Source organism: Neopsephotus bourkii, unplaced genomic scaffold (assembly GCF_033783945.1).
Source record: "Neopsephotus bourkii isolate Nb327-2 ecotype Australia unplaced genomic scaffold, CSIRO-AGI_Nbou_v1 NB_682, whole genome shotgun sequence".
Classification (NCBI taxonomy): Eukaryota; Metazoa; Chordata; class Aves; order Psittaciformes; family Psittacidae; genus Neopsephotus; species Neopsephotus bourkii.
The window spans coordinates 154839-176508 of NW_026901181.1; the positions used below are offsets into that span (position 1 = coordinate 154839).

Consider the following 21670-nt stretch of genomic DNA (forward strand, 5'->3'; position numbering starts at 1 on the left):
ACACCAGCACTGACCCCAGCCACAGACAGCAACAGGAGCACCCCAAGAAAGGGGTGTACTTTCAAAGACCAAACCTCCATTTTGAACACCTATTTTAATGTCAATAAACAATCAACTTGTTTAATAAATCACCAAATGTTTAGCAGCCCAATAGATCAGTGTGCTGATTAGGGCAACAGCTAAGAACATTAAAAACACCCTGCTGAGTCCCTTCTAGCCAAGTATTCATTAATTGTTTTTCAGTTGGCTTCACCTGGAATACTTTATATTACAGCATGGTCAACACTGATTACTTTGACTTCACCAAATGCTCTCAGACCAGCTCAGAAATACTACAGCAACATAACACAGCAGGCAGCAAAGGGAAGTGGAGGGTTCTGCAGGCCTGGTATATATAGACACAAAATAGGGTCCTGCCAGTGAGGTGGCTGATTCTTGGAACATTCATCATCCATACATGCTCTTCTGTCATGGAAGTGGAGTTTAAAAAGCAGCCTATTCCTGGAAATGTAAGCAAAACCCACACTTCCCTTTCCCATGTGATTCTTAATAGCTAGAGAATAATTTACGCTGCTTTTTTCTGCATTAAGAGACTGCTGATTAAAGGAACTGTGCTGGCCAGCAAATACCCATGAAGATGCATTGGAATGAAAACACTCAGAGCAAGGGGATAATGAGCTCTGGCATCCTTGCAGAGAGTGATCACTATACAGCCATTGCCATCAGTCCTAGGAATAATTCCATGTAGCAATGCTGACCACACTGATGAATTTTCATCAGTCTTTAAGCTGGTATTACCAAAAGGCAACACTATAATTTTAGAGCCCCATTTAAGCCTGATGCTACAAACAATTAAGCATTTGCCATTGCACTGCAACCCTGCAATCCCTCTCACACAATTAACGATGCAATTCTGTAACACAAAATCAATTTCATCCATCACACCTTACAGTCCAACCTGCATTCCTCCTATGTGCTCCAAAATCCATGTCAATCAAGGCTCTCCTCCTCCCCCTGAGCCTGCCCAATTTACTGTACCTCCACCTGCGGCATTACATCTTCGGTGTCTCCTATCTCAGAGGGTGAAATGGATGGGTAATTGGACTCGGACTCCAAACTGCTCTGGTTGGATGGGTTTCTTCTGTGCCCAGGTGCCTGCTGCCAAGGAGCAATGCAGATACATAAAGCATTCAGGGTTTAAGGATGGATTCTTCATGAAGCATTGTTTCTTAGAGCAAATATTTGTCTATATATTAAAAGGCTTGACTGCCACCTTATAGCAAATTCCATTTTTCCAATTCTTATGCCCTACCATAACATTCATATTAACGCAAGGGACTACTTTAAAATACTAAGTGATACCAAAGCTCAGTTTAAAAATGTTTCTTGTATTAAAGGTTCTTCATGACACCAACTGCCCAGTAAGTGTGAATACGCAAATCTGAGCTCAAGATTATGCTGTTCACAGCATGCTCCAGGGCTTTCTTTGAATGCTCAACCATCCACCTAATCCAGCAGCACTGTTACCTAATTTTCAACACTTTCTCAACAGTTCAGCAAAACTGAATCAAAAAATGTTAGCTTTTGAAATTCTGAAGCCATGTTGTTGGGACTTTTGTTTTTAACCCAACACTTACACATGAACATCACTGAAACAAAAAGCAAAACAAGAAGTATGAACTAGCTTTTGAGATTCACAGAGATCTCTCACCACTTAAGAGAGAAGTGTGAATGATTAGACTCCTTCTTCAAGGCACACATATGGTTTGGCTTCAGTGTAGAAGTTCAGTCTTAGAAATATCAAACACTAACTGCACAATAATGTTATTTCTAGTAGTAAGTTCTAGTGAGTCACATTGTCCAGCCACCAATATCAGGACCAGGACATAAAAGAATAAGGATAATTTCAGTTTTATTACCTTTATAATAGTAATTTCATCCCGCAAATTGTCATATCTCTGCTCCAGCCTTGAATACTCTTTTACCAGGTTCTGATAACGAGATCTCTCTTCTTCCAGCTCTTTCTTCATCTGGATGCTTTCCTCAGCTGTGTTTTGTGCAAAATCATCTTTACAATAAGAAGAAAAAAAGACAAACTAATTGTGATCTTCATCTCCGAAATGAACTTCTTGGAAATATGCGCAGTAACAACGACTAATTAACAAAATACTCTCTGCCAAGAGTATTTAGAATACAAGGATTCTTCCCTGTGAGGGTGCTGAGGCACTGGCATAGGGTGCCCAGAGAAGCTGTGGCTGCCCCATCCCTGGCAGTGTTCAAGGCCAGGTTGGACACAGGGGCTTGGAGCAAGCTGCTCTAGTGGAACGTGTCCCTGCCTGTGGCAGGGCTTGGAACTGAATGAGCTTTAAGGTCCCTTCAACCAGTCTGGAATACTCTAATATTTAGAGACGGTTGCAATATCTGTATCTGTCTCCTTGATATTTGGAACAGTGTCGTGGTTTAAACCCAGTCAGCCATAAATCACGCAGTCATTCTCTCACTCCCCTCCTCCCCCCGCCTTGCCCTCCCCCTGCTCCCGGAGGGATGGGGAGGAGAATGCAACTCCCACGGGTTGAGACAAGAACAGTTCAGTAACTAAGGTATAACACAAATCACTACTGCTACCACCAATAGTAATGATAAAGGAAATAACAAGGGAGGAGAATACAACACCTCACCGCCCCACCCAACTCATACCTTCCTACCCCGCAGTGCCCTAGCCCTTCCAGGTAACTCTCAGTTACATCCTAGACATGACGTGCTGTGGTATGCAATACCTCTTCGGCTCGTTTGGGTCAGGTGTCCTGTCACTGCTTCCTCCTGCTTCCCCCCCTCCCTGGCAGAGCATGAGGCTCAGAAAGTCCTTGGTCAGACCAAACATTTGAGCAGTAACTAAAAACATCGGTGCTATCAGCGCTGTTCCCAGGCCGAAAGTCAAAATCACAGTGCTGCACCAGCTACTGAGAAGGAGAAAAAAATGACTGCTACTGCTGAACCCAGGACAAACAGCTTGAAGTCTTCTACTCAGAGAGCAGAGTCCTCTGCCATTTGCATTCAAGAAAACCCTCCAGTACCTACAAACCATCAGATCTAATTACACGGAACCATTCCAGCTTCAGTTCCCATGGGCCAGCCATAAACCCACTCAGTTAAAGACCAGCTCAGTATGGGATTCAGTCATGTTTAAGAAGTTGTACTCTCTGCACTTAAAGACTTATATGCCTGCTTCCCACCATGCCATCAACAGCAGCATTACTTTCTCTTGTCATCATCAACCGTTTACCATGCTAAGACTCTGGGGGCTGAAAGTATTTTAGATCTAAATAAATTTGTTTATTTGCCAAGAACTCATTTTTGGAGTTCCTCTTTCTCAGAAACCAGGCAGATATACTTGACGTATCCTTTTAAGATGAGTGAACAACAAACTCCCTTCACCTGCTTTCTACAAGATTTGATGCTCTGAAAGCATCCTTTAAGAGGTGAAGAAATACTAGCAGCAAGTTTCTTTTTAACACGTTCTTTCCTTTATTTTGCATCAGGCTGAAAGCAGAAGATACTTCATAAGTACTGTGAAGCAATGATAGATACAGCCACAGAATGATGCATGATGCTCTTTGTAAATTCTACAACAAAATCAAAGCTGAAAATTGTGATAAAAAGTAAAAAATCTCAATACATGCATGGGAGTTTCTTCTGTGGCTTGGGATTTTCCCAGACTGCTTTCCTCTAGGTACATCTCACCATGTAGGTCTCTGCTTTAAAAACACTCACAGACTCCCGTCACATTAGAGAAATCCTTTGTCACAGCTCAATCTCGTTAACTGTGCTGTTCCATGGATCCTTTTTTCGTCAATCTTGGATGCTGTTATGCTCTGCCCTCCACCCCAGCAGCCTCGCTGCCTCCCACATCACCCACAGTAAATACTGCAACATAACCAAACTAAAAAGCCTTTTAAGGTACTTTATTCTGTATTTCACCAGCTAAACCAGCCTGTGTTTTACCACCCACCAGTAGGACAGCACAAACTGAACTACCTGCACAACAAAACAATGACAAAAAACACCAGGAAAGGGCTGCGGGAAGATTAGCACTTTTTAAAGTAGAAAAGCACACAGGAAAAAAACAAGTTATGGGGAGAACAATGAAGCTCCTCGTTTAGTAGAGGCACTACAATGCTATAAGGGGTTTTTTCTTACCTTCAGATTTACACAGGATGCTGCTTTCAAGGTCCTCTTTTTCCCGCTTCAGGAAAGCATTTTCTTCTTCCAAGTCAGATATGCGCTACAAAACAAGGCAAAGAATCTTACTTACTGCAGGTCAGAGCCTCTGCAAAGGGATTACATTTCACCTGGCTGGAGCCAGGCAGCTTTGTTCAGCCCTTCTTTGCTGTTTAAAAGATCCATCTCCTTGTACACAGGATAACTGCCAAAGCTTATGAGGACTTGAAGTGTACAAGAAGTGCACTGCAAGAACAGAGACTAACTTTTCTTTTCCTGAGTGTGTTTTCCCCTTAAATTAATGTTTTCAGCAGAAACTTACAAAATACTGAAATTGGTGACCAGGATCTACAGGAGTGAAACACTTATAAGTAATCAAGTCAATAAACCAGACCTTTATTTCCACTTCTCAATGGACTTCATCATTATCTTCAAGTCATAGAACCGGTTGGTGTTGTGGGGGCTGAAATTCTGCTGATTGTTTCAAGCAATGTAGGACTTAATTACATAAGATGGACACAGTGAATCTGGGCACTAAAACTAAATAATTCAGGCTTTTTTAACTTCACGTGTACTGTATCCAGTTCAAGTAACAGTCACTTTAATGCTTCATGCTACTACAAAACCTCAAGTAAAGGGATGCACGGCATGTACCAGGGCTTTTAGTAATAGAATGGGAGCATATATAGCAATAAATACAAAAAAATAATGAAAACAGAAGCTAAATCCTGAAAAATACTGGTGTTTGGGAGTTTTTTTACTATCACTTTTATAAAAAACGAAGGGAAGCAAAGCCACTTGTCGCAACTACAAGGCTGTGCTGATGCTGAGAGCAACCGATCCTGTAATTCTGTTCATCCTCAGGAATGTTGATGTATTCAAGATGAAAACATCAGGTTATCAAGTGAAATACGCTGCTAGAGTTAAGTAGGATGGTTCTGCTGCTGTCAGGTAGGAAAACAAACTGACATATCATCCCAGCACCATTCCCTCTACCTGCTCCATCGCATCCTCTAGCCACGGCTTAGGAAACAGCTACAGACAGCAGAAGAATCTCAAGATGCCAAAGATAAACAGTACTGTACACACCATAATAAAAGTTTTCTGTGCCCAAGGATAATAATTTTGCTGTCACCACTAGAAAAAATTTATAGGCAGCCCAGCTGTCATGCATTCCTAGCACAGACTTCATGCTCAAATCAAAGGACTCTATAGACAGATAGGAAAAGCCTCATGCTCACAGACCCTTGTTCTCATGGGAGACTTCAACCACCCTGGTATCTGTTGGAGCGAAGGTACGGCCCAGCACAAGCAATCCAGGAGGTTCCTCGATTGTGTGGAAGACAACTTCCTTCTGCAAGTAATAGAGGAGCTGACGAGGAGAGATGCCATGCTTGACATGCTCACCAACAGGGAAGGGCTCAATGGAAATGTGATGCTTCAGGGCAGGCATGGTTGTGAAGACCATGATATGGTTGAGATCGAGATACTTAGGACAGTGAAAAGAGCGTGTAGCAAGCTCACTGCCCTGGACTGCAAGAGAGCAGACTTTTTATCTTTACCATCCTCAAATCCTTGATCATAGAATCATAGAATAGTTAGGGTTGGAAAGGACCTCAATATCATCAAGTTCCAACCCCCCTGCCATGGGCAGGGACACCTCACACTAAACCATGCCACCCAAGGCTCTGTCCAACCTGGCCTTGAACACTGCCAGTGATGGAGCATTCACAGCTTCCTGGGCAACCCATTCCAGTGCCTCACCACCTTCACAAAAGAGAACTTCTTCCTTATATCCAATCTAAACTTCCCCTGTTTAAGTTTTAACCCGTTACCCCTTGTCCTGTCATTACAGTCCCTAATGAAGAGTCCCTCTCCAGCGCCCTTTTAGGACCCCTTCAGATACTGGAAGGTTGCTATGAGGTCTCCACGCAGCCTTCTCTTCTCCAGGCTGAACAGCCCCAACTTTCTCACCCTATCTTTATACGGGATGTGCTCCAGCCCCTGATTATCCTCGTGGCCTCCTCTGGACTTGCTCCAACAGTTCCATGTCCTTTTTATGTTGAGGACACCAGAACTGCACACAATACTCCAAGTGAGGTCTCATGAGAACACAGTAGAGGGGCAGGATCACCTCCTTCAACCTGCTAGTCACGTTCCTTTTAATGCAGCCCAGGATATGGTTGGATTTCTGGGCTGCAAGTGGACACTGAAGCTGGCTCGTGTTCATTTTCTCATTGACCAGCACCCCCAAGTCCTTCTCTGTAGAGCTGCTCTGATTCTCTTCTCTGCCCAACCTGTAGCTGTGCCTGGGATTGCTCTGACCCAGGTGTAAGATATTGCACTTGGCATGGTTAAACTTCATGAGGTTGGCATCCGCCCACCTCACAAGTGTGTCAAGGTCCCTCTGGATGGCATTCCTTCCCTCCAGCGTAACAACCAAACCACACAGCTTGGTGTCATCGGCAAACTTGCTGAGGGCGCACTCAATCCCACTGTCCACATCAGCGACGAAGATGTTAAACAAGACCGGTCCCAACACCGATCCCTGAGGGACACCACTCGTTACAGGTCTCCAGCCGGACATTGAGCCATTGACCACAACTCTTTGTTATGCGGCCATCCAGCCAGTTCTTTATCCACTGAGTGTTCCACCTATCAAATTGATGTGTCTCCAATTTAGAGACAAGGATGTCGTGTGGGACAGTGTCAAACACTTTGCACAAGTCCAGGTAGATGACATCAACTGCTCTACCCCTGTCCATCAGTTCTGTAGCCCCATCATAGAAGGCCACCAAAGATTGGGTATACATAGTTTTAGGATATGATCTTCAGTGATTGGACTTGTTTATCACATTCCTGTTTCCAGTAGAAAAAGAAATCAGCTGGAATCCAAAATTTGTCTTGTGTTTAAAAGAAACCGAATAAGAAGCAAAGGTTCTGACCGCACCACCCAAGTCCTGGAAGGCAGATGCAGGGACTTCGAGAATGAAGACCTTGGGCCCACTGTAGGAGAGGAATTGGTTCGAGACCATCTTAAAAATCTGAATGTGCACAAGTCCATGGGTCCTGATGAAATCCATCCGCGGGTCCTGAAGGAGCTGGCGAATGAAGTTGCTAAGCCGCTGGCCATCATATTTGAAAAATCATGGCAGTCAGGTGAAGTTCCCAATGACTGGAAAAAGGTAAATATAACCCCCATTTTCAAGAAGGGGAAAATGGATGACCCGGGGAATTACAGACCAGTCAGTCTCACCTCTGTGCCTGGCAAAATCTTGGAGCAGATTCTCCTGGAAGGCATGCTAAGGCACATGAAAAACAACAAGGTGCTTGGTGACAGCCAGCATGGCTTCACTAAGGGGAAATCTAGTCTGACCAATTTGGTGGCCTTTTACGATGGGGCTACAGAACTGATGGACAGTCAGTCAATCTGATGTCAATGACATTAAGGCCCTCATTGCAGACTCTAAAGTGTCTAATGACTTTAGGTATCACCTCCAGGAGGAATCCATCCCATCACAACCATGGCCACAGTGTAATCTTGATACTGAAGGTATAAAGTGCTTCTCACCTAAATTCAGTTTCATGACAGTCCCCACCCTTTTGGCAACTATGAGAATTCAGAAACCTCTATCAGTATTTTTCTTAGAAAGTGTTTTGTCTGAACCATCGTTCCTAGGAAGGAAACAGGTCTTTACCTTCCCACTGACAAGGAATCAAAGGCAGTGATTGAAAGATAATGTCAGAAATGGCAGCCTGCACTGCTCAGTAGAAATATTTTAAAACTAAATCATTTGTTGTAATGGTAGAGTGCACAGTATTTGTTATGCTGTAGGCACTTCCACAACAAGGGGAAGCTTTTGCTTTGCTTTCAGGCTTTTTGAAATCATTCCTTCAGTCATTAAATCAACCTTTCTTCTGATTTGCAAACCAGAACAAAGAGAAACAGTTTTTCCCCAGATGCATCACCTTTAAAATAAAGCCATCTTTTCAGGGTTTTAAAAGCCTGTGCCTCAGCCATCTGATGAACTGAGCCCTGTGCCAAAAAGGATCTTCTAATTTGATGCTGGAGAGAAGAAAATCACTAATTTCATACATCCTGTGTGGGTGCAAAAAAGAGCAGAGCAATTGCTTTTTTCCTGGTCCAGCCAGGAGGCAACACGTGTAAAGGCTGAACGCTCTCTTGAGAAGAACTGCCAAAGCTGTATTTCAGCTGTGCTTGTTGATCAGATTAAGTTATTTTGACCACACAGTCCCCACACAATCCCCACAGCTTCTCACCCAAACCCACCATCTGAGGCCTTGTCCACAAGGGGAGGTTGGCCCGGGGATGTGCCCTAGAAGAGCTCCATCCAAGCAGTCTTCCATCATAATAAGCCCACAGCTATTCCCAGACCTTTGGGGTTTTTTAATCTCCAAAAGTGTCTTCTCTTCAGGCTGTCACACACAAAACACTACTGTAGCTGCAAAACAGCTTTTTCTACACAGTGTGTTGAGTAAAAAAGCCCTAAATTCTTTCCAATGGCAGGATCAAAGAAAATCACTTCAATAGTCAAATGTAGAAGAAAGATCACAGATTTAACCTGAGCAGTCACAAGCATTCACAGCAGGAAACTAAACCTTAGTACCTTAGGTTATGAAAATGGGTGTGAAAGTTACTCAGAATGAACCTGACCAGCAAAAACTTTAGGGAAAAAAGTCCATTTTTACTATTCGCAAAAAACGTCTATACTCTGAAGTCTTTCTTGTACAATGGTTGCGGTGCTGGACCATCTACACCTCAAGAAAGCCAGAAAGCATAGGAATTTGCACAAAGGAAGAGAAATATAAAAATCTAGTTAGTCTACATCATAGCTTCCAAACTCTACAAAGGGTTGGAACAGCCATGCTAGCTTGTGCTGGAGCAAAGCCTTTGCTTGGGAGGGACACATTGGTCACCACACAGGTCCCACTCTTCAATGTGCCTACAACACCAACCACTATGACCAGCTGCAGTGGCCATGTACTGCATGGCAGATACTGAGCCCTCATTTTCCATATCAGGCTGGGCTGAGGAAGGACATCCTCCTAATATTTACAGCATCAACAACAGCCTTCTATAATATTTCGCATTACATGCCATGACGAATTGCTGTTCAGCCTATACGATTAAGAGCCCTTATTTCCAAACAAGACTGGGTCTGGGGAGTCCTTGGTTGGCAGAGCCAAAGGCATCAAGATGGGGTGTCCTCCTGACATGACGGAGTCACTGCTCCTTTGGGGATGTCCACCTGCCCTTGCTGTCCCGTGACCTGATTAAAAGGCAAATTTCAGGGGTTTTCAGTGGCAAAGAGAAAAAATCTTAACTAAAAACCAAATACTTTCCCTTTCAGACTTAAGAACTGAGCTTTCACCAGTACGGACACCTGCAGGAGGCCTACACATGAGATGTGACAGACATACCTACCTTTCTCAGTAAGTCTTTCTCCTTAATGTAGCTGTCTTCCACGACCTTCCTCTCACCATGAGCTTTTTCAAGCTGCTGCCGGAGGTGCTCCATCTCTTCTTGCAAGCTGACAAGCTGGTTGCCATCACCCTGGTGGCTCTGCTGATACCGCAACAGCTCCTTCTTCAGCTTTTCCACCTCAGCGGAGTGGGCTGACGTAAGCGTTGAGAGCTGCTCATGCAGAAGTTTGTATTCCTTGTTCTGCAGTGCCCCAAAAAGAAGAAAGAAAGACCATAACTGGGACTGATGCATGCACAGATGCACTACAGAAGTAACCATTAGAAATCCTTGAGTGTGGTGTGTAATAAACCTGCAATAATGAATATTCCCATGTATATGCCAATAAAGCTCACAGAGCTAAAGGCAATTTCAAAATCTCAATATTTTGATAATGATTATACAAGCTTTTTTTAAACTGATGGTTACCCTTGAAGTGAAAGCAAACAACACTTGGTAGCACTGGCAACCAAAACAAAAACCTACACTTTCATTACAGCTTCCAAACAATGTTGCTTAATGCAATTGGTTTGTCCTTTTCTAAAATGTCTGTAATATTGAATTTGCAGTTTATCCTTTTATTCCTACTCCTATGCCTACAGGAACCAGGGGTGACAACACACGGTAGCATAATTGCAGCTTTGAGCATAAAGAGCTGCCTAAACCCCAGCTTTTAGTCATGTGCTAGCTCAACTGTCTTTATTTGCTCAAATTGTCTCTTTTTAAAGCATTTAGCAATGATTTGCTACAAGTTTTTAAGATATGAAAATTCAGTAGCCTCATTTCATTTTCATGGTTAAAATCTAAGTCAGTGATTAGTCAGTGACTAATAAAACACCATCGATATTAGCCAGGCCCAGAAAGGACAATGAATTCACAACAGACAGAGAGCTTCAGTGAAGAACCTACCACACAGGTTTGCTAACAACAGGTTGGTAAGCATGAGAGCAAAAGAACCATTTTGAAATTTAAAGTATAGTCTGAGTTTTTCTTTTTGAAAACTTTCAATACAGCTGCAAAGATCTGGGCTCATATCACCGTACAACAGATCCAAAAAGCACTGCTTTCTTAAATGGGGCTTTGATGGATATTTCTCTTATCAGGAATATCAGTTTTGGCCCTTCCTGGTCCTGCTGGAAAACGTCGCTGTCCAGACCAGATGACTGTTCTGCAATTCAGCCGTCTGCTGTTTCTCAGAGTTCCAGTCACCCGCAGTGTGACACCAGCTCATGAGAAAATCCAGAAGTTTTTATTGATGTAGAGGCATGATAAACTTGATGTGAAGCAGCCAGAAGACAAAAGTCTTTAAAGACACAAATGTAACATTTGAAAAGTCAAAGGACTCTAGGGAAGTCCCGATACAGAGTCAGGATAAACAGTAAAGGTGCAAAGTCACAGATCCTAAGATGCAAATACATTTAGATGCTCACCAGAATCAAATAAGCAAGAAAAAAAAAAACTTCAATGCAAAAAAAAAAAAAAAAAATGATCATGGAATGAACAATTTGGGTTGAAGGGACCTTAAAGCTCATCCAGTTCCAACCTCTGCCACAGGCAGGGACACCTTCCACTAGAGCAGCTTGCTCCAAGCCCTATCCAGCCTGGCCTTGAACACCTCCAGGGATGGGACACCTATCCCTGTAATAGGGCCAAAGGCCTGTAGTAGCTCCTGTACAACAGCTGGTTTTCAAAGAACTTTATAGCCTAAGAAGGAAGAAAAAAAAAAACCAAACAACAACCCATTCAGGAAAGCAGAGTTTCATCTTCTAGGTCTACACAGGTTCTTCCAGAGCAGACAAGCCCTGGACAAATGCATGGTGAGTTGCTGGATACCAGAAACCTGCAGCCATACTTCAGATTCATCTCCTGGATTCCCAAACTGGCTCATAGGATCACTTCTTCTGCCATTGCTCTGATTATCCTTTTGGTCCCTCCCTAGGTGACTTCCCAAAGCACCTCTCTCTTGCTGCAATCTCAGCTCTCTGAAGCACGATTAAGACACATCTCCAGTGGAAAACCAAGTAAACAGGGGATATTAACATCTTTTCCTTTGCTTCCTTGTAATGAATTATTACTGAATAGAAAAATTCAGTGCTTCTGTGGTGTTGAGGAAATTACTTATTTACTTAAGGAAAGCTTTGCAGAGAATGGCAATAACTACTCTGGTTCAGAAATCTCTGCTGCTTCTCCCAGCCTCTGCTTGTTCTCCAACACACGTTTCATGGCTTTGCATCCCAAGGTTTACGTATATGAATTGAACAGAAAGAGGGGAGACTGAGATGAGCTCTTAGGCAGAAGTTCTTCCCCGCTGCCCCATCCCTGGCAGTGTTCAAGGCCAGGTTGGACACAGGGGCTTGGAGCAACCTGGTCTAGTGGAAGGTGTCCCTGCCCGTGGCAGGGGCTTAGAACTGGGTGAGCTTTAAGATCCCTTCAACAGTGAATTTTGCATAGCAGCCAACTGAAATTTCAATCCATATACAAGATAAATGAACAGGATTGCTTTTCCATGTTATTAGCTACTAGAGCCACGAGAGAGCATTTCCTTCCTTGTACCAAAACAACTGGTCCCTGCTGCAATAACAGATTGCTCAAAAGACCCTGTTAAACTTGAACTTGGTTATTTTAAACCATTATCCATCCCAGCAGGGCTGTGATTGGCTTGGTTTCAATCCAGGCCTTGTGAACCAATCTAGGGTTTATTTTGCTATCAACATCAGAGACAACTTCACCACTGCTGTTACCCAAACAAGCTTTAATCACAATCAGTGCTCACAGGGATACTGCCATTTGCATTGACAGTGCTAGGAGCTCACATTGAGTCTAAATATTGGCTGCATAAACACGTAACACTAAATTAAGTAATAACCTTAAGAAGTGGGTACATTTAGAGAAAGTCAAGTAACTGGAGAAGAACCCCAAACTAGAAGTGGTCCAATGTGGATAGAAAGAAGTGGTCCAGTGCAGATATTTCACAGCAATACAGACTTAAATCTTTATTGTGTGTGGAAAAAAAATCCCTCACCTGATTAAGAAACTGAATTAAATAGGCCCCAGTAATGGATGCTAGAGCATGTGAGCTGAGGCTGACATACAATAACAGCTTTTAATGTTTTCGGAGAAAGATCTTCTCTTCCTCAAGGGCGCATGGACTATTGCATCTCCATTCCTGAGCTAAAGTAGCAGCAATAAAAACATTTTGCATCACACTAGTTGGAAAATGTTACTAATGCAGCTCTCGAGGTAACTCATAGGTATATATTTTTTTTTCTTCAATAGTTAATTGGCATTTTGAAAGCTCATCTCTATAGATTAGCAAGGACTGAAATCAAGATACTTCAGGGAAAACAATTGTGCAACAAACTCGTTGCTGCCAGAAAACACGTCCACTGGAACAGTGCTCATTAACACTTCCAAAGCATCCCAGGGAAACCTGTGAGTCCTGAAACGATGGTTAAAATGCGCTCTCTGGACAGACTACACCAATCATACAGAGCAACTCTTTACTGCAAAAGCTACACAGAAGGCATCAAAGCAACTCTAAAACGTTCCGTGTGGGGACCGAGGCCAATCAAGACAAGCTCTGTGCCATTATTTCTGCCTACTTAAAAGCCCTCCATGTCTCCTTCCCTAAACTAGACCTTTCTGCTGCTTTCAAAATCCACAAAGGGAAAGCTGACATTAACCAGAGGCTACTTTTCCTTTATTGTTCCACCTCCACACCTTTCCTAGCACTAAATGGCCTGGAACTGGGCGGGGGGGGAAATAACAAAAATGTATACTGCTGCTCCACGGCTGAGTCCAGCAGCTCAGCAGACCTAACGCATGCTCATTGCACAAGTTCTGCTCAAATATATGGACTCATCCTAATTAATTACACTGTTTATCCTCCAGATGAAAGGTCATATCTAGCAGGTTTCTGACATTTACCTGGTCTAGTGTGAAGTGTCCTTGCGCATGGCAGGGGGGTTGGAACTAGATGATGTTAAGTTCCTTTCCAACCCAAACCAGGCTGTGATTCTATGATTCTATATAAATATTTGATTCTATATAAATATATGGAAAACCTTATATAGGTTTTCTATGCCTAAGCTATGGTTTGTCTGCAAAATCTAAGTGTGCAAGCAGGCATTTTTGAGTTAAACACCACAGTTTAAAAGTCAGACTCTACTGCGGTGCACACTTGCAGCCAATTAATACAGCAATGGAAGTGGCCTGCAGTAATGCAAATCCCTGGGTGTTTTGACTCTGCGTGATCTGAGCCAACGCAGAGTCATTTCTCATCTTCTTCATCACAGGACCTCTCATGTCCTGCAGGGATGGGAGTGATTTAAGGCCATAAAAAAAAAACTGCGTGTGACATACACATCCCTGTTAACATCCTAACAGAATGATAAATTGCAACTACTAATAGTTGGTACCACAGTAAGTAGGTATCCTGACTTATACAGAATGTTTCTTCTGCCTGTGAAAAGGCTGGTTAAGGATATAGATGGATATGAATTTCCCTGCTCATAGCAGCTGATGCAACTGGGTCCTACTCAGCATTTCTTATAATCATCCCCGAAAATCTTGCACAGTACTGGGAAGCAACATAGAGTATTTATCAGAGTAACTTGCAGACATGTGAGTAGGTGGGGAAAACTCTCCTCCTAAGTGTGTAATCAAACTAGTATTCTGCAGATCATTAATGACAAGTGGCAGCTGGTAAAGAACTCTGTGTGAGTAAGACCATCAAGTCATCCACACAGACATCTACCACACTGTGCCATCTCACCCCTTGTCATGGTTCTTACCTCTGAACACGTTTTGTCCAGTAACACAAGAACATGCTCAAACTACTTCATGAAGTATTTACCCAATTTACTGTTTACCTTCTAGGTAACAAAATTCATGACATATGGTTCAGTACAACAAACTGAGGCAGGCAGTCTGCATTATTAGTGCTTACAAAGCAGGAAGTGTAATGGAACAATCCAGTCCTTTGGGACACGGGAATTTCACATCGAGCTGGCTTGGGTTTTCAAGCAACAGCTTTCAAAACTACCATTTTGTCCTCCTCCCCTGAGTCCTGGGCAGTTCTCACAACAATGAGAGTGCAGCTTTTCCAGCTTACCAAGCAAGCTCGTCATAGAGCCTGCTGGAGACCCAAGATCCAAGCACATCTGCACTTCCATGGTAGTGTCCCAGACACCACAGAAAGAAGCAGCAGGATCAGCATGGCTCAGGACATACCTGGTCGTCGATCTTCCTCTGGAGCTGGACCACCTTGTTCGCCATGCCAACGTTGAGCTTCTTTAGGTGTTGTGCTGAGCGGGCCTCGATCTTCAGCGCCTTCAGCTGCTGCCTGGCCTTCATGCGCCGGTAGTAGCACTGCAGGACAATGGTGGCCGCCCTGACCCGGCGGAACTGAGTGCGGGCCAGCCAGCCCCGGGTGTACTTCTGGAGGATGATGGCTTTGTGCTCCATCAGGATCTACAAAACAGTCATGGGGGAAAAGTCACTGTAAAGGTAGCAACAGCCCTCGTCTGGTGCAACACAGCACTCAGCACTTCCTAATCTGCCTTCGAAAGGGATTCTCCTCCAAGGAGCAGTGTTCTGGTTGTGTAGAGGGTGATGGCTGGAGATAGAAGCTGTTATTTTGCATCCTCTCTCATAGATGGGAAGGGGTACTTCAATCCCCCCTCACTGGGGGGGTTCTCCAATCTCTAGGCTCAACTGATGCAGGCAGGACACATCCAGTCCTCTCTTAGGAGGGTCAAGCCCTGCTTAGCAAGTGCAATGAGGGGTATGATCCTGTCCAGTGGGTAGAAGACTTGATGGGGACAGGGAACATCTGAGCTCAAGTGAGACTTCACCACTTCCAGGATTCCGAGGGCAGTGGTGGGATCACCAACCACGGAAGTTTTCACACACCATGTAGACAAGGCCCTTAGCGACGTGTTAGTGGTGGCCTTGGCAGTGCTGGGGTAAAGGTTGGACTTCGTGATCTTAAAGGTCTTTTCCAACTTAGCTGGTTCTATGTGTTTATGGACCACCCTGGAACAGCTCTCAGATACAAGAGATCCACAGCTAGCAGAATAAATACCCATTAACAGACACACCAACACTTAGCAACCAACCTACTGTCCCTTCAGCATCAGATGGGACCACACCAGAACAGGTTTCTAGATTTTTTTTTATTGTGTTCCACCCCTGCATTATGATAATTTATACAGCAGATAAAATGCTGTCCTGGTGGGATTCCTTATCATGCGGATGACCTTCAAATAAAACCCTAGGGTCCTCTCAGTACAGTCTGCAGTCAGTTCTCTTGCATGATTCAATTTCTAGGAACTTGTATCTGGTTTTGTGAAACTTCTGGCACTTTTGATTTAATTTCTCCTCCCAAATTTACAACTATCTTTTCAGTAGGTGGCAGTTCAACTGCTTCCTGTAAACCTGAAGGCTGACATATGAGATATAAAAGCAGATATAAAAGAATGTTAATAATATTCTTATGTTGATCTATGCTGTCGTATTATGAGGAAAGAAGCAGCAGAAGAATTTTAAGATTACAAGACACTTTGCTGTTATTAGCTGGGGATAAGTTGTCTCAGAAAAGGTACCACAGCAGCTTCTCTTACAAATCTTTTGTTTCACCCTAAGGCTTTCTTTGCACTTGCAAATTTTAATTCAGAATAAAAGGATTGTATGCACTTAGGATGCAGTAGGAGCTGCTCTGAAATGAGCTTCGTATGTCTCCAGCCTTGCCACTTTTACAGATGTTTGGGCTGGAGGTGCCCAAACAGCTAGAAGAAACTCTAGTGCATTGTCCTGGGGCCTTACTCCGGTCTTACAACAGGTCTTACAACAGCCTGACCTCATGGAGTATCACCTGTAGTCCTGCATCTGTTGCTAAGCGTGCATTTGAACCAATGCCTATCTCCAGAACCTATATCCTAGTGCTCCAGAGATAAAGGATACTCAGTTTTGAGAAGCCTGACCTTCAGATCCAACTTCTACAATTTGTTAAGATTCTGGGTTAAATCGATACTCAGAGAGTTTGAATGCTGGACCAGCTGCCTTCCCTGTAGAGGCTTCTGATTCAAAAATTAGATGCTGATAAAGCAGTGGCAGCATAAATTCCTGATCACCAGCATCCAGCTGCTCCATTTTGGAGGACGTCGTTGACCTCTCTGGTAGGCTTTCATCAACTCCAGAAGCAAGATTGCACCTCCTGGCTCATCATGCCTCTGACTTGAATTCCAGTATCCCCACAATTAGGCATAAATCCAGGTGACTACAAAACTAAAGCTGGACCTGAGGAGCAGACTGAAGATTTCCCAGAGTTGTTCTAGGTTTCATAGAATCACAGAATGGTTTGGGTTGGAAAGGACCTTAAGATCATCCAGTTCCAATGCCCCTGGCCGTGGGCAGGGACACCTCACACTAGACCATGTCACCCAAGACTCTGTCCAACCTGGCCTTGAACACTGCCAGGGATGGGGCATTTACCACTTCTCACTTAGTGCCATCAAACCTTTACTTCCTTGCTTCCAGCTCCTGGTTTACTAATTGAGATAATTAATTAAAGAGGGATTTATATCAATAAATTACTTGACCCAACTAGTCTTCCTTCCATTCTGGAAACAGCACCTGCACCACAGCTCAGATACAAATTCAGTTTGCCAGGGAGGTTTTTGCAGAGTATGGGTTAGATCAAATGACATTTCCAGATTTCCACAATACTTTCTGGCACCCGAATTGCTAACTTCATTTAGCTGCTCTGCTGAAGTGCTGCTGCCAAAATCTTATTTGCTTGCATAGCTTTAAATGGCAATGCTCGCCATCGCCATGTGCTCTCCGGAAACACCAGAGGCTGTCGGCTTCATAAAACATCAAAGTGGGCACAATAAATACATCACCGTGCTATGCCAGTAGATGTAAGGCTCTTCATACTCTTTCCTAATGCAAAGCCACTCCATGGAGTCAGTACCTTGTGATAAATCCTCCTGACAATCATGCCCCGAGCAAAAGCCTGAATGGTGATGGCTGCGCTGCGGACCCTCTGGTAAGCTCTGAGGATCCGTAGCATTCGGTACTGCTTCTGGAAGATGATGGCAGCTCTTGTTCTCCTCAGGTGCTCAGCGAGTCTGCAAAGCACAAGTAAAAAGGTTAATAGTAAACTAAACTCCCCTTCTTCTGTAATAAATTCCAAACTGGGCAGAGAAGAACCTCTCATCCAAAAACAGCTTTGTGGTATTCAAGAAAGACTAATCCAGCAGTAGGATTAAGAGAAGAGCAGCTAATAGCATGTCTCTGTTATAATAATGGGAATATGCATGCAATCAGACAGCATCCATGGCACCCAGGACCACTAGAACTAGAAATCGACACACCTCCTGATTCCTAACTACCAGCTTTTCCCTTGGTTTGAACATTTTGTCTTGAGTACTTGAGCCAATCAATGTCCAGGTTGGCTCCATTGGTTCCCTAAGTATAAAAAGCAAGTGTTGTGCTGAGTATCTACCAACTGAGAGACAACAGCAGTAAACTGATTTGACATTTAAACTGGTGTGCACTGGTTTAGCTACACTCATGAGAAGAGCCCCAGGCGATTCACAGAGAGTAAATAATGAGGGATGTTCTCAAATCCGTGGCATGCTGCTCTCATTCTCCAGCTGAACTCATGTTCAATCTGCTGCTATAGAGGTTAATAAATGCCCATAAAACCTCTATTTAATTTTATAATTAGCTCGTTTTGCTGAATTTATTGTTTATTGCTGTCAACATGAAGCATTATATAGATTTTTATTGTAAGAATTTATAGATATTTGATCTACTTTGTGAAAAGCATATCAAAACCAAGAGACGTATCAGACTGGTTTATATAGTCTCCTCATTAGGACCTACTGAATCAGAGCTTATTAAAGAGGACAAGGGACAGTCCATTTCAAAAAGAGAAGAAAGCAGTTATTTAGATGACATCCATCCCTATGAATAGGTGACCTGAAAAACCATGTTGAAGAACTGCTGCATGTGATTTTGGCACATCTGCTTCCAGACTCTCTTTTAGCTCATACCCCATCACCTCAGCATCACCAGGCATTCCTCCTTTCCTCTTAAAGGGATGGTTGACTGATGTGAAGTCAAATATAGGGTCCAAGTCTGTAGGTGTGCATAGACAGCCCATTGGAGAGGCTGAAGTTAATCATGGACTCTCTTTCTCTTAACCTTCCTCTTATTGCTTCAGTCTCATTTGCCTCATCTTGAAGTGGGCTTGAGACTGCCAAGGGGGACCTGCAGCTTTGAGCCTAGAGATGTATATGGACTTCTAAGGACAAGAAGAATCTGTGCTCAGTTTTAAATAGAAGTCATCAAATTGCCCAGCTTTGCTTATTGGAGACCTTCTCATCTGCAGATTCTCCATGATGCAAATACCTTTTATGAGCACAAATAACACCACAAATTCAGTTAGCATCTCTGACGTTCTTCCAAAATACATCACAGAGATACTGTATGAATTAGAGGAAATGCTTGGAAAGAACATGGAAGTTCTTTGCCTTTAGTACCCTCAGTAATTGATAGAAATCAACATTCATCCAGCAACCAGGAGTGAAGAAATTACTATGCAGGAACCTGGTGGCATAATGACAACATCTTATGTTGCCCAAGTGCAAACAGTGCCAATTGGGCTGCAGGTTTGGTATATTAGCAATACTACTGGTGGGCAGATGCTAACTCAGAGCCAGGGAGAGAACATTGCTGCCCTAAACCAAACAACACAGACAACATACCAAAACTTCTCTAAGGAGAAAACAAAGGAGGAAACAAACCTGAAAGGACCAAAATATAGTACTCATTCCTATCTGCGAAGTGCCTGAAGCCAGCTTGGCTAAATACAAGCCAATGGCAGTGTTTGACATAAATAAGGGGCACAAGATGCAAGGTAGCCAGGGTGTTGGGGTGCTATTACATTGCTTTACTGCTCCCTCACAACCACCTCACATCTGCTACCAACAGCCTACTCTCCAGCACATTGTTACATATATCCCGGAAATCCCAGCAAGGCATCAACATGAGGTTCTTGCACACAGAGAGTTAAACACTGAGTTCTGTTATTCTGTACTGTAAATAGCCCCATTGCCAGTGATTTGCAGCGATCTTTCTCATTGCAAATGATACAGCAAAACAATTCTGAGAACTTCCCTTGAATACCAGGAAGCACAAACCTAGTGCCTGCAGAAGAAGAGCACATACCAACCAGCTAAGTACTCATTGAATGACACAAATGCCCTTTATCAGAGGTACTCAGAAAAATATCCGCTCTGTGAAACACTCATCTACATTTCTCAGAATACTCCAGTCATCTGTTTATAACCTAGCTGCCTATGCCATAGCCCTGGCTCGGTACCTAGAAATTAAATTTATATAGATATAAAATCATGCAGTTTGAGGTAAAGAATTTTGATCTCTTGACCCTGAATAAAGCTGCAGAGAGAGGCCAGGAATGAGTCGTGACTTCAGCAGAGAAGCTTTCACGGTAGTGGCATCTACATGCCCAATATGGGTCTTGTCTTCACAGGGCTTAAAGACAACACCTCATGCAGAGCATTTTCGATGTTTCTTATATGAAATCCCCGCATTTAAGGTCTATAAGATGGAACAGATTGAAAATACAAGTACCCCAAAAGCACCTCCGAGCCAGCCCTTCCTCAGAGGGCCCCCCAGGACCCACCTCCGTGCCAGGTGCCCACGTACGTAGCGCTGGATGATGATTGTAGCTTGTCTGAGCTTTTTGTACTTGACCCACTGCAGCCAGCCCCGGACTGTCTTCTGAATCATGATTGTGGCAGCTCTGAACTTATCTGCCCGCAGTTTCTCCAGATAAGCCACCTGGCCTGCACGGAAAAAGATCTTCGTATACCCGAAGTGGAACTCATCTGGATCCTTCTCAAAAACATAAAGGAAACGACATTTAATTAAGGCAAACATTTTTTTTATTTTTAGTAAAAATAGTAGATACAGATTAAACACCCTATACTTTGAATCCACATCAGCTCAGCTGCCATTTATTCTTAATTGGGTGATTAAGATACTAGGCTGCAAACTGCTTGAGCTTCCATGTACCCATTGAGGAATGCAGCACTAGGATTCAATCTTAAGTGACATATATTTACACAAAATCTGATTTTTTTTTCACTCTTTTAGGGTTTGTTTCTAAATTAAATAGAGAAATGCAACACCAGAGGACTTCAAGTAAGGATTTCTTTTTGAAAAAAAATTACATTTTACATGTGAGGTGTCCCTGCCCATGGCAGGGGGTTTGGAACTAGATGATCTTAAGGTCCTTTCCAACCCTACCTATTCTATGATTCTGTCTTACATCTGCAAAGTCATGTATGCATTGCAAATGCCTTTCAGCTAAAGGAAACCCTTGGTGCATAAGGAGAATGGCTTTTCCAGAGAAGAGCACAATTGAGTAAATTCCTCAAAATCCCATCAGGAAAGCAAGAGATTAAAAGTTAAAATCTGGCTAAGGAGCTCTGTGTACTGGGCTGCTCAATGGCAAGACCACAGGAAGAAACCTCTGCATTCACATTTGCAATTTAAAAGTAATTCACATGAGTCTCATAGATTCCTAGAATCCCATACTGGTTTGGGTTGGAAGGGACCTCAAAGCTCACCCAGTTCCAACCCCTGCCATCGGCAGGGACACCTTCCACTAGAGCAGCTTGCTCCAAGCCCCTGTGTCCAACCTGGCCTTGAACACTGCCAGGGATGGGGCAGCCAAGCTTTTTGAAGAAAAACCCAGTTTTGTGAAGAAAGGAGGTAACAACTTCTTATTTGCTTGAAGGAAAAGAGTCTCTGTCTCTGGAATGCTTTCTGTCTATATTAGTGGCTATTGAAAGTCTCCCACACCATACAGGGCATTTATTGCATTTTTCTCTTACTTGTTTGTGCAAGAGGTATTTAATGACTGAATAAGGT

General features: G+C 43.3%; 1 protein-coding gene across 2 annotated transcripts in view; it reads right to left on the reverse strand.

Moving 5' to 3' along the window:
• The window catches only part of MYO5B (myosin VB), a 160364-nt gene that overhangs the window by 36053 nt on the left and 102641 nt on the right, over positions 1 to 21670 (reverse strand). For both annotated transcript variants that reach the window (XM_061353572.1, XM_061353571.1), the window contains exons 19-25: positions 20418 to 20629; positions 17676 to 17832; positions 14933 to 15172; positions 9665 to 9904; positions 4198 to 4282; positions 1920 to 2068; positions 1039 to 1158 (exon numbers count right to left, since the gene is read on the reverse strand). In XM_061353572.1, the coding sequence (XP_061209556.1) occupies positions 1039 to 1158; positions 1920 to 2068; positions 4198 to 4282; positions 9665 to 9904; positions 14933 to 15172; positions 17676 to 17832; positions 20418 to 20629 (1203 nt within the window). The remainder of the gene's footprint in view (positions 1 to 1038; positions 1159 to 1919; positions 2069 to 4197; positions 4283 to 9664; positions 9905 to 14932; positions 15173 to 17675; positions 17833 to 20417; positions 20630 to 21670) is intronic.